This window comes from Felis catus, chromosome F2, assembly GCF_018350175.1.
Source record: "Felis catus isolate Fca126 chromosome F2, F.catus_Fca126_mat1.0, whole genome shotgun sequence".
NCBI classification, from domain to species: domain Eukaryota; kingdom Metazoa; phylum Chordata; class Mammalia; order Carnivora; family Felidae; genus Felis; species Felis catus.
The window spans coordinates 12,082,873-12,094,904 of NC_058385.1; the positions used below are offsets into that span (position 1 = coordinate 12,082,873).

The 12,032-nt window shown below is 47.6% G+C and overlaps 1 protein-coding gene across 3 annotated transcripts in view; it reads left to right on the forward strand.

Moving 5' to 3' along the window:
- The window catches only part of CHD7 (chromodomain helicase DNA binding protein 7), a 189,623-nt gene that overhangs the window by 63,733 nt on the left and 113,858 nt on the right, over nucleotides 1-12,032 (forward strand). For all 3 annotated transcript variants that reach the window (XM_045050025.1, XM_045050027.1, XM_045050026.1), the window contains exon 2: nucleotides 561-2,397. In XM_045050025.1, the coding sequence (XP_044905960.1) occupies nucleotides 736-2,397 (1,662 nt within the window). In that variant the 5' untranslated portion in view covers nucleotides 561-735. The remainder of the gene's footprint in view (nucleotides 1-560; nucleotides 2,398-12,032) is intronic.

Here is a 12,032-nt window from a genome sequence, read left to right on the forward strand (position 1 = left end):
ATTTGTACGAAATGACCGATTTTGGTATTTGTATAATCCTCTAGTCAATTTAACTAAGTTGAGCTTTTCACAGCCCTCGGTGCCGCGGCTGCTCATCTGATTACACTGCTCAGGGGAATAAGGTTAAGGGCGGGCTGTCGGTAACCAGAGCATTTCCAGGGCTTTAGTTCAGCAGATGGGCTGCTTGGCTATATTCATACATCTGCTTGCCTGCTGTGGCAGCTGCCGCTGTTTCATGTTGTGTTCTTTTGTTCTGTTCCATCCAAGAATGGAGCGCTAGGAAGTGGAGTGAATGGATTAATTTAAGGTTAAGGTTAGTGTTTTGCTTGCTTTCTAAGTAACCGATCATAATAATGCTTCTGGTAGAAGCTAATGACTTTCTCTTAAAGTGAACTAGATTTATAAAATACGGCTCAGCGAGGGGGCTAGATTAGTATTGTTGACGGAGACCAAAATGAAATGCGTAAAACACTGGCAGTTTTCATCATTTGTTCCTAATTCTTTGTTTTCTTCCTCCCTCCCCCACCCCCCACCCCCCCCCACCTCCCACTCTCTTCCAGGACCTATATCCAGACTTTGCCTGACACTGCAGGGTCCGAGAGAATTAAAGAAATACGGAATGACACGAAGAAGATTAGTTAAGGATTATAGGCTTTGAGGACAAACACCTCAGTGAGGTGGGAGCACAGACACGCTCCTGAGCTGTAGTTTGGAGGAGCCGCGTGTTGGAAGACGATGGCGGATCCAGGAATGATGAGTCTTTTTGGCGAGGACGGGAATATTTTCAGCGAAGGCCTCGAGGGCCTCGGAGAGTGTGGTTACCCTGAAAACCCAGTGAACCCCATGGGTCAGCAGATGCCGATAGACCAAGGCTTTGCCTCCCTGCAGCCCTCCCTGCACCACCCCCCCGCGAATCAGAATCAGACCAAGCTGACCCACTTCGATCACTATAATCAGTACGAACAGCAAAAGATGCATCTGCTGGATCAGCCAAACCGAATGATGAGCGGCGCCCCTGGGAACGGGCTCGCGTCCCCTCACTCGCAGTACCACGCCCCTCCCGTCCCTCAGGTCCCCCACGGCGCCAGCGGTGGCGGTCAGATGGGAGTCTACCCCGGCATGCAGAACGAAAGGCACGGGCCGCCGTTCGTGGACAGCGGCTCCCTGTGGGGCCCCCGGGCCGTTCAGGTGCCGGACCAGGCGCGGGCCCCCTACCAGCAGCAGCCCCAGCCGCAGCAGCCCCAGCCCGCTCCGTCGGGGCCCCCCACGCAGGGCCACCCTCAGCACATGCAGCAGATGGGCAGCTATATGGCACGCGGGGACTTTTCCCTGCAGCAGCACGGCCAGCCGCAGCAGAGGATGAGCCAGTTCTCCCAGGGCCAGGAGGGCCTCAGTCAGGGAAGTCCTTTCATCGCCACCTCAGGACCCGGCCACTTGGCCCACGTGCCCCAGCAGAGCCCCAGCGTGGCACCTTCCTTGCGTCATTCGGTGCAGCAGTTCCACCACCACCCCCCTACTGCTCTCCATGGAGAATCCGTTGCCCACAGCCCCAGGTTCTCCCCTAATCCTCCTCAACAAGGGGCTGGGAGGCCGCAGACCCTGAACTTCAGTTCTCGGAGCCAGACCGTCCCCTCACCTACTATAAACAACTCAGGGCAGTATTCTCGATATCCTTACAGTAACCTAAATCAGGGATTAGTTAACAATACAGGGATGAATCAGAATTTAGGCCTTACAAATAATACTCCAATGAATCAGTCCGTACCAAGATACCCCAATGCTGTAGGATTCCCATCGAACAGTGGGCAAGGACTAATGCACCAGCAGCCCATCCACCCCAGCGGCTCACTTAACCAAATGAACACACAAACTATGCATCCTTCACAGCCTCAGGGAACTTACGCCTCTCCACCTCCCATGTCACCCATGAAAGCAATGAGCAATCCGGCAGGCACACCGCCTCCGCAAGTCAGGCCCGGAAGCGCTGGGATACCAATGGACGTTGGCAGTTATCCAAATATGCCCCACCCTCAGCCATCTCACCAGCCCCCCGGTGCCATGGGAATCGGACAGAGGAATATGGGCCCCAGAAACATGCAGCAGTCTCGTCCGTTTATGGGCATGTCCTCAGCACCGAGGGAGCTGGCTGGGCACATGAGACCGAACGGCTGTCCCGGCGTTGGCCTTGCAGATCCCCAAGCGATCCAGGAGCGACTGCTACCTGGCCAGCAGCACCCCGGTCAGCAGCCGTCTTTCCAGCAGTTGCCAACCTGCCCTCCGATGCAGCCCCACCCGGGCCTGCACCACCAGTCTTCACCCCCACACCCGCACCACCAGCCTTGGGCACAGCTCCACCCGTCACCCCAGAGCACCCCGCAGAAAGTGCCTGTGCCTCAGGTAAGGGGACTCGGGTCCTGTCCGCCTCGCGGTGTGAAACGTAACACGGGGAACTCGTCCGATAGCTGTTTCCTTTGGATGTCGTCAAAAGCGTTTTCATCATGACTTCCTTAATTTTTATCTCGTAAGCTGCCCCAGAATCTCATTTTTTTTTTTCTTCCTCCTATTTCTCTCACTTACTGGCTTCTACATTTATTCCCTTACTCAGAAAGCCCCGATTCCTCCCGTCCCAGGCGTTGTGCGGGGTGCTGTGGGTGCATCACGGACGGCTGGCCCCAGGCCCCTGCCCGGAAGGGTCGTCACTGCTGGTGGGGACACAGAGGTGGATTCCCGTTCTTTCTCTCTTCTCCCTCTGGTTTAAAAATACACTGAAACTTGGTTTCCAGCAAAGTTTTCTGTGCTTGTGCCCGCCTTCCCACCTCTCTTAGAAAATTACAACTTTTTTTTTTTCCCTTGGGAAGCTTCAAAATGTTCTCTTCTGTAATATTTATTTTACCAGCTGTTGAATGCTAGTGTGAACTTAAATCGCAAAGGGTAGAAAATCACAGTCCACATTAATCCGCAGAACATGTTTGGTCTCTAAGAGGTTCGGGTACCCGGCACGGAAACAGGAGTCCTCCCTCTCTGAGCTGGGATTTTTGTTACCCTGCAGAGTTTATAAGCAGACATTTAAGTTTCAAGCTCTGGCATTCACAGAGATGGCTTGCCGTTATAAATGTGGTGTTTGTGCCTTAGGCCTAGGAGGGATAAATTAACATCTATATGTACAGATCATTATGATCACAACTTGAGTTTGGATGGCACAGAAGGCGATTTTAGAGCTTTTCTTTTTTTTTTTTTTTTTTAATGTTTATTTATTTTGAGAGAGAGAGAGAGAATTTGTGCATGAGCGAGCCGCAAAGGGGCAGAGAGAGAGAATCCCAAGCAGGCTCCACACTGACAACACAGAGCCCGATGCAGGGCTCAAACTCATGAACCGTGAGATCACGATCTGAGCTGAAACCAAGCGTCAGATGCTTAACCGACTGCACCACCCAGGCGCCCCTAGAGCTGTTTTTAATGAACTTCTAATCAGTGTGGGAAAACATGACCCATGTGTGGAAAGAAAAGCAGAGTGAAAGACCACACACAGTTATGTGACAAGTGTCCGGAGAGAGGAAATACCTGAGGATGTGAGTGCTTGGCATTTGGCTAGGGAGGGCAGGTGAACCGAAGACGGCGTTTCAGGTTTGGGGAGGACTCAGTGAATGGGGGCACGGGACCTGGAGCTTGCTGTGGGGCAAGCCAGATGGTAGAAATCTTGTATTCTGTTTTAAGGAATTTGGACTTCAGCAGGGAGCTTGTGATATTGATTAGACAGCACACAGGACGGCTGGGAGACCAGAAGTTTAGCCGTGAGCCTGTGGTTCAGGCACGTAAGGACAGTTCGGAACAAGGATCAGGCAGCAGAAACAGAAGGGATTGAAGCAATGTGAAAGTAAAAAGGTTTGGTTAGGAAATACATCCGTGTGAGGTATCCCAGCATTTAGAACAGAGACTTAGAAGCCTCAGCCTCGGTGGGAGTGGGAAAGTGGAGATCAGGAAAGTCTTCTCCTGGGGACCTAGGACACAAGGACACGTACGGGTTTCGGGGAAGCAGACACTTGGATACTGCTCAGAGGAGCCCCGAGGTCGGTGGGAGCTGCCTGGGAGAGAGCTGCTCCCTGTCTCACAGCCCAGCCTGCAGCCCATGGGGAAGGGCTTCTGAGCCCTGTGGTGCCCGGCCCGAGTGAAGGGAGAGGTGACGAAGCCAGTCTGACAAGAGGCTGGGAGCAGAGAGCCTCGGGGAAGACAAGGGCTATGGGATGAATAGAGAAGATCAATTCCTGCTCATTTGTTGTCCCCTTACATCAACCTCAAGGCAAAGATGCCCCTCTTCAGAACTGGCTGAAAGTGTGGGCCCTGCGGCCAGCCAGCCTGGGTGGCTTCTAGGGCAGACATGAATGTGACTTAGTTTCCAGGAGGTGTTCTTCTCTTGTTCCTTGGAAAGCATCTTATTGGCCAGGAGACCTTTCCAGGGCGGTGATTCTGACTTCTCGTTCCAGCATCTTCTCACTTTGCTGGAGGACAAGCACAGTTTGAAGGAGATGCCCCGTGATGGTAATATGACCTCTGGGTGGGGGTTGTTGAGCTTTCCCTGGTTTTAAGAGCACGAAAGACCTCAGTAGGCGTTTCGGGGGATGGATAGGAATACGTGGTGTTCAAGTCACTGAAAACTGGAGGGTTTTGTACGCGCTAGACTCTGTGGGGCCCGAGGTGTGGTGCCCGTTTTCTCCAGCTCCCCCTTCTTGAGTACGCCATTATAGACCAACTCAGGATGGGGGCAGGGCGTAAACACGTACATAGGAGGTATTTTTATTTAAGTTCAGTCGCCTTTAAAAAATTTTGTTCGTGGTATTTAGGAGCACCTAGGTGGCTCAGTCGGTTAAGTGCCGGACTTCGGCTCGGGTCACGTTCTCACACGTTGTGGGTTCGAGCCCCACGTCGGGCTCTGTGCTGATGGCTCAGATTCTGTGTCTCCCTCTCTCTCTGCCCCATCTTGGCTTACACTCTTGTCTGTCTGTCTGTCTGTCTGTCTCTCAAAAATAAATGTTAAAAAAAATTTTAAAAAATTTTGTTCATGGCATTTGCCTTCTTAATTTCTGCTTAACTTTGTATCTTCTTCAGCTTTTGAAGCACTCAGTTCTGAAAATAACCCGTAGGGAGGTGTAAAATCTTGTTCCCAAGAGCATACACTTTACGGTTGGAAAAGTGTTTGAACTTTAGCTTGGTGACCTGAGACAGCTTAACCTCTCTGAACCTTAGATTCTTCGTCAGTGAAATAGGAGAGATAGGACCTGTCACAAAAGGTGTTGAAATTAATCTATACCAAGTGCCTAGTATAATGCCAGCTGCTGGTGCGTATTCATGTTAGTTCTCCTCCAGGCTTTAGTTCTCGTCTCCGGTAACGCAGACCTCACTTTATAATTATGGCATTTCACATGTAAATACAATGTAAAATTACTTTTATTTTTAAGGAACAGGTTAAATATCATTGAATGTAGTCTTAGTTATAAAACATTAAATTTGATTTGTGCAAATATTTCCCCTCCTTAGCCCCTGTTGACAGGTGTGATGGGGATAATGATGTGGGTAATTCAAAATGCTGTCACGTAATCCTAAAAACCTCTCTCTCCCTGTGAATGGCTCACATTCGGCTCCAGCAAATATATCCATCTAATTATGTTTTGCTTCAGAACTACTAAAATTATTTTGCATTTCATGTAGAACGGTGGTTCACAGCCATATTGTGTAGCAGGGGAACTGCCAGATCAAGTTGAAATATTGATGTGATTTGCTGAATTATCATGTTCAGATAGGCTTGTTGGCTTTTTTGTTTTGAGTTTTTCACTTTTTAAAAAAAATGTTTATTTATTTTGAGAAAAGGAGAGTGAACGCACGCACGCGCGCATGCTGGGGAGGGGCAGAGACGGCGAGAGAGGGAGAGAGAGAGAATCCCAGGCAGGCTCCGTGCCGTCAGTGTGGAGCCCAACGTGGGGCTCGATCCCGTGAACTGAACCGAGAGATCATGACCTGAGCTGAAATCAAGAGTCGGACACCTAAGTAACTGAGCCACCCAGGGGCCCTGACTTTTTCACTTTTTTAAAGGTAGAAGGTAGGCTTTCTAAATGTCTCATGGGCTCTGAACAGATATTTTCTAAATTATATATACACACTTAAGTATCTTTAAAGGTAAGTTTAACTTTATACTGAAGAGTCAACAAAGGAAAATGTTAGAAAAGCCAGAGTTCATTGGACCATAGTGTTCATGGTAGAGTGTGGACACGTTCTTTGGTGCAAGCTCCAGACTCTCCTGATTATTTGATAAAGTTTGCAGTGGAGGAAGAAACCCTAGCTTATATTTCTTTTCTGTAGCTGAGAAGGATATTGGTTCCTGAGCCTTTTCATTTCAGACCCATTTACGTGTTTAAAAATCATTGAGGACTTCAAAGATCTTTGGTTTATGTGGGTTATATGTGAGGATATTTATTGTCTTAGAAATTTAAACTGAGGACAGTTTGAAATACTTACTTGTTGATCGTTTAAACATAATAAACCAGGATGGCTTAGTCAGAAGAGCACGCATGATGTTGAGCCTCATGTTGGATGTAGAGATTCCTTAAAAATAAATAAATAAATAAGTAAATAAATAAATAAATAAATAAATAAGCTTTAAAAGGAATAAGCCAAAAAATATTTTTTAAATGAAAAATAATCATTTTCCAAAACAAAAAAACTTAGTGGCATGGTCTTACCTTTTCTCAAATGCTGGATTCTGACAGCTGCCATTGCATACAGTCTGCATGCAGGTTATGAGCCTTTGGAAAAGTCTACTCATGTTTAGAGAGAAAGAGAGCGAGGGGCAGATAACATCTCACAAGACCCCGGAGACCCACTCTCAGAGCCACCAGCATGAAGGGAAGCATGTAGACTTTGGCGTCTGCAGCTTTTGAGTCGAAGTACCACCAGCTGATCCGCTGGCCCCGTGACCTTGGGCAGGGGACTTAACCTCAGGGCCTCGATTGCATCTGTCTCAACTGAGGACAGATTTACCTCCCTGGTTAGAGGCATAGCAAGATCAGCAATAATATCTTTTAATGTTTAACATGGTATCAGATACATGGTGGGGACTCAAAAATGTTTTATTAGCATTGGGCAAATGTTCAGAATTGCTTGTTGCAAAGTTTAAAAAATAACTTGAAGCACTTATTTCGATGTTAACTATTGTCAGAGTTGTTTGCTTTTGTTTCCCTGGTTTTAGGGAACAGTTATCAGGTTCTGAGGCCCCTGATGGTGGTGGGAGATAGTGCGGGCAAGCGTCTGCCATGGAAGGCGCAGCACCGGAGTAAGCGCCGTGTGCTTTGGGGATAGCTCCCAATCCGGTCTTGGGGGTGTGAGGTTGGGGTCTGGGAGGGTACCCTGGGGGGAGTGATGTCCTCACTGAGATGTGAAGGGTCAGTCCCGGTTGAGAGGAGGCTGGGTGAAGGGGGAGGGAGAAGAATTTAAGGCTTAGGAAATCGTGAGTGCATGGAATGTAGGACTGCGCTGTGGGAGAGAAGCTGTGTGGCACCCCTGTGGGACCTTGTCGGTCACGGTGAGATGCTTAGAGCAGGTTCTGTGTCCGTGAGGTGCACTGGGAGGTCTCCGGCAGGGACAGCACCTTTGGGGCACCTGCAGCACTTCAGGAGTGGGGAGAGACAGACAGACAGAGAGAGAGAGAGAGAGAATGGAATGTTCATCAGTGCACAGTGGTTGTGGGTGAGAGCCACCTGGAAGGGAGAGCTCCAAACATGGTTTTGTTTATTTGAAGAGCTTATCTAGAAAAGACTGGTTAAGTGGATTGTCCTTCAGGTTACAGGTAAATCCCGGAGTTTCTGAATAAGTTAAACTGCTGCACAAGATACAGGTTTCTCCGCTTACAGATCCTGCTCTTGTAGGGGGTGTGGGGGAGGCAACTTCTGGTGGAATTTAGAATCTGCAATGTTGTGTCCTTAGAATATTTTGAATACATTTGTACGCTTTGCATTAATTTGGGCCTGAAATACAGTCATGGTGAAGAAAAACAGAAGCAGAAAGAAATTTTTAAGTGCCTCCAAGGTGGGGGTGATGGGTAATAATTTCTGTGTCCTAATTTTCCCCCAGGAGATTTTTTTTTTTAAAAGAAAAAAAAAAAAAAAAAGGAAAAACACCTAGAAGAATCAGTGGTTGTAACTTTTCCAGTTCTCTGTCTTTCCATGACATCTTATAAATATTTTAAAAAACAGCCTTTCTGGGAAAACCTTTTCCTGGTAACTTTCAAGTAGAGCAACTATTCTACTGAAATTCTCTCAGTTCACCCAGTAAATATAGAATTCCAGACATGAGCAGAGTAATTGGCAACTACTAAATAGATTTTATGGAAAATGTGGCCACGCGTCTCGAGCTTTACTTATGCAAATGGTGATCCGAAGCAGAGAAAAACACCTTTTTAATAGAAAGTGCATGTATCTCTACGAGCATCACTCTCGACATGCTTACGTGTACTTTCCTACCCCCGTGGATGTCTAGTGGAGATGGGGAAAACAAAATACATCTAAAGGAAACCCGGCTTTGACCGGCGTGGCATTCAGGGGCCGGTCTGAGTGTACCCACCTTCAGAGAGCAGGCGCCCATAGCTAGACCTCGTGGGAACAGGGTGTCCCACGGGCTCACGGAGCGACGTCAGGAGGGTCGCTGCTCTCCCGCGTGCCGGTGGTGGCTGGCCGGTTATTTCTTCACGGTACCTTTGGTTCCAGCGAGCTCTCCGCCCTTGACTGCCCTTGACTTTACTGGTCGATCTGTTGTTTCTCTGTGAGGACTCCAAGGTGTTTCTTCTACTGCACTTTGTATATGCTGCAGCTTAATGAGAACCTCCTCGTATCTTCCCTCGGCGTAACTGGTTTATCCCGGAGGTCAGAGATTCCGTGGGTTAAAATGGAAAACACCAAGTTTAGAGTGAAGGCAAAGGAAAAAATTCTGCCCCGTCTCTCCTTTCACCCCACTGTCTGAAAGCATGAAGTGAGCCGCATAGTAAATGGTAGCCTGGTCTCTTGGTGCCTTTTATTTTGTAAAATAGTATTGTTTTCTCTGAGTATCAAGAATGTTGTAGGTAACAAGTTGTTTTTTTTTTAAATTTTTTAAAAATGTTTATTCCTTTTTGAGAGAGAGAGAGACAGAGAGCGTGAGCAGGGGAGGGGCAGAGACAGAGGGAGACACAGAATCTGAAACAGGCTCCAGGCTCTGAGATGTCAGCAGAGAGCCTGATGTGGGGATGGAACTCACGAATCGTGAGACCATGACCTGAACTAAACTCAGACGTTTAACTGAGCCACCCAGGTGCCCCAGAAGTTAGTTTTTTAATTTACTTTTCAAGCCTGGATATTAACCATCGGCTAAGTGTCCTAAGCAGCCAGTGAGTTTTCTTAACCTTTAATAAGCCACTTTTAGGTACTGCATTTTAATCTTGTATCTTGTTACTTTCATTCAACTCCATTAAATAAATATTTATTGAGTGTTAGGTGCTAAGCACTATATTAAGGGCAGAGATTGGCGATGTGGCAGAAGAAAGGGGGAGATTAAGGCCTTCACCGAGATGGACAGGGAAGTTTGTTATTTAGGTGTCATCTCTGGCTGTCATTTCTTCGTGTGCCAACTATGTTCTGGACCAGTGCTGCCCAGTTGAAATGTAGTGGGAGTTGCAGATACAGGCCACGTGTGTTATTTTACATTTTCTAATGGTCACATTAAAAAACACTGGTAAAATGAATTTTAGTAGTACATTTAATTAACCCCCCAAAATCTAAAATACTGTTCCAATACGTAATCAGTATAAAATTACTCATTCGGTGTTTTACACAGGATTCGAAATCCAGTGTGTGTTTTGTACACATTTCTTATTTCAGTCAGTCTGCAATTCCATCTCCATAGAATGCGAACCAGGAGCCCAAGGTGACTGGCGGCTGCCATATTGAAGACTCTTTCAATAGCAGTTGCTTCACGTTCTTTTTGGAAACAAGTCAGAATATAAATAAGTCTATGCACATATAAGTATATTTTAGGGGCACTCAGCTGGGTAGGTGTCCGACTTGGGCTCAGGTCATGATCACGTGATTCCTGAGTTTGAGCCCCACGTTGGGCCCACTCTCAGCACAGACTGGAGCCAGCCTCAGATCCTCTGTGCCCCTCTCCCCGCCCCACCCCCTCTCATGTGGGCACTCTCTCAACAATAAAAATAAATGCTTTTTTTATATAAATAAACAATACATATGTAACAAAATGTATGTAATATAAAAATTCATTTTAAATTGCTTAACGTGTGACAGTATGCTTGAACACAGGTGTTGTTAGCACCCTCATTGCGAGGTTGGAGAAGTAGCAGCATTTTTTAGGTATCAACACGTGTAGTGTTGTGTGTGTGTGTGTGTGTGTTTATGTGTGTGTGTGTGTAGTATCCTCAACACTTCATGGAAGGATAGGTTATTGAAGTGAAATTTCGTTTGTTTAGGTTTCAGAGCAGGCTGCCTGAAGGTCTTTCTACTTTCTTGTAGGAAAACATAGCGTTTCTCTTCCCCATTTCTCTTATAATCTCTTCCAAGATGTTTTTTTTTAATTTTTTTAACGTTTTATTTATTTTTGAGACAGGGAGAGACAGAGCATGAACAGGGGAGGGTCAGAGAGAGGGAGACACAGAATCTGAAACAGGCTCCAGGCTCTGAGCTGTCAGCACAGAGCCCGACGCGGGGCTCGAACTCTCGGACCGCGAGATCGTGACCTGAGCCAAAGTCGGCCGCTCAACCGACTGAGCCACCCAGGCTCCCCTCTTCCAAGATTTTTAGTTTCAAGTGGTTTTTGGATACTTTCAGTAGTTATTCCCTCCCCTCCCCCCACCCCCATCTCTCTTTGCCTCTGTGTCACTGATGCCTATTTATGAAATTGGTTGTCCAAGGATAAGGGAGAAAGCCCTGTCTTTACCATTATGCACACCCCCCGCCCCCCTCACCTTTTTCTTCTTTGCTGCTTTTTCCTTCTGCATTTTAACAGTCCTTCAGAAAGGCCATCTCTGGCCCTGCGAAGCAATAGGTAGCCAGGGAAGGAAAACTGGGAAGCGGGTCAGGGGGACAATTAGGGGAAAAGCACTACTAGACCTAACTTGGAGAATTTACCTTCATCTTGACATCTTAATACTACTGTCCATTTGCTGTAGTTCCAGCTGTCAGTCTATAGGTAATCTCTCAGTAGCCACCGAGCGAGGGCCCTCAGTCTCCCTTTCTTACTGAGTACAGTTCTTGTATCAGCAAAGGAAGTCTGCAGCAAACTTGTGCTTTCGCCTTGCGGAACGTTTAGTAGGTGATGGCGTGTCACCACGAGTGAGGGTGTTTGGCTCAGCGTGAGAAGCATCGGAGAGCCTTCTAGGGACGGGGGCAGGGCACTGGCGGTGGTGCCCGTGGAGGAGTTAGGGAAGCCGTCCAAATGCCCAGAAGCTGGCACCACGTAAAAAAGTCAAAAGTCAGCACAGATACAGAGCACTCAGTACCCTGCTCGCTGTTTCCCTGTGGTGGGACGGTGAGAGAGATGGCCCGGTGAGGCTGCGAGGTGTTTCCTTATGTCCTGTTTTAGTGACTGAGTTAAAATCCCCACCCAGCCAGTGATTTAGAGGGAACACGCCATTTTGATTCCCCTACACCGAGAGCACATTTCTCTTCTGCTTTAGAGTGTATTTGGCCTCTTCTCCTCCACTGCCCTTTATGTTTAATTCTAAGTAATTCTTCCCATCAATTTCAGGAGAATTCTTAGATTTTAACACCCTGTGAAGGCAAAAAAAAAAAAAAAATCTGTTTTAATTTGAAGTAAGAGGTTGTTAACCTTGAGAACTGTTTTGTTCGGGGCCCAAGCAGAGGCGGCTCAAGTAGTGATGTTGGAAACCTTGCCGGGTTTCCCGAATGGGGTTCCCACTTAGTTTGTGCCCTTCCCGTCTCTCCATGGGCAGGCGGGAGCCGCTGCGTAGCTCTAGGGTAGGAAACCTACGCGCAGCCGTTTGG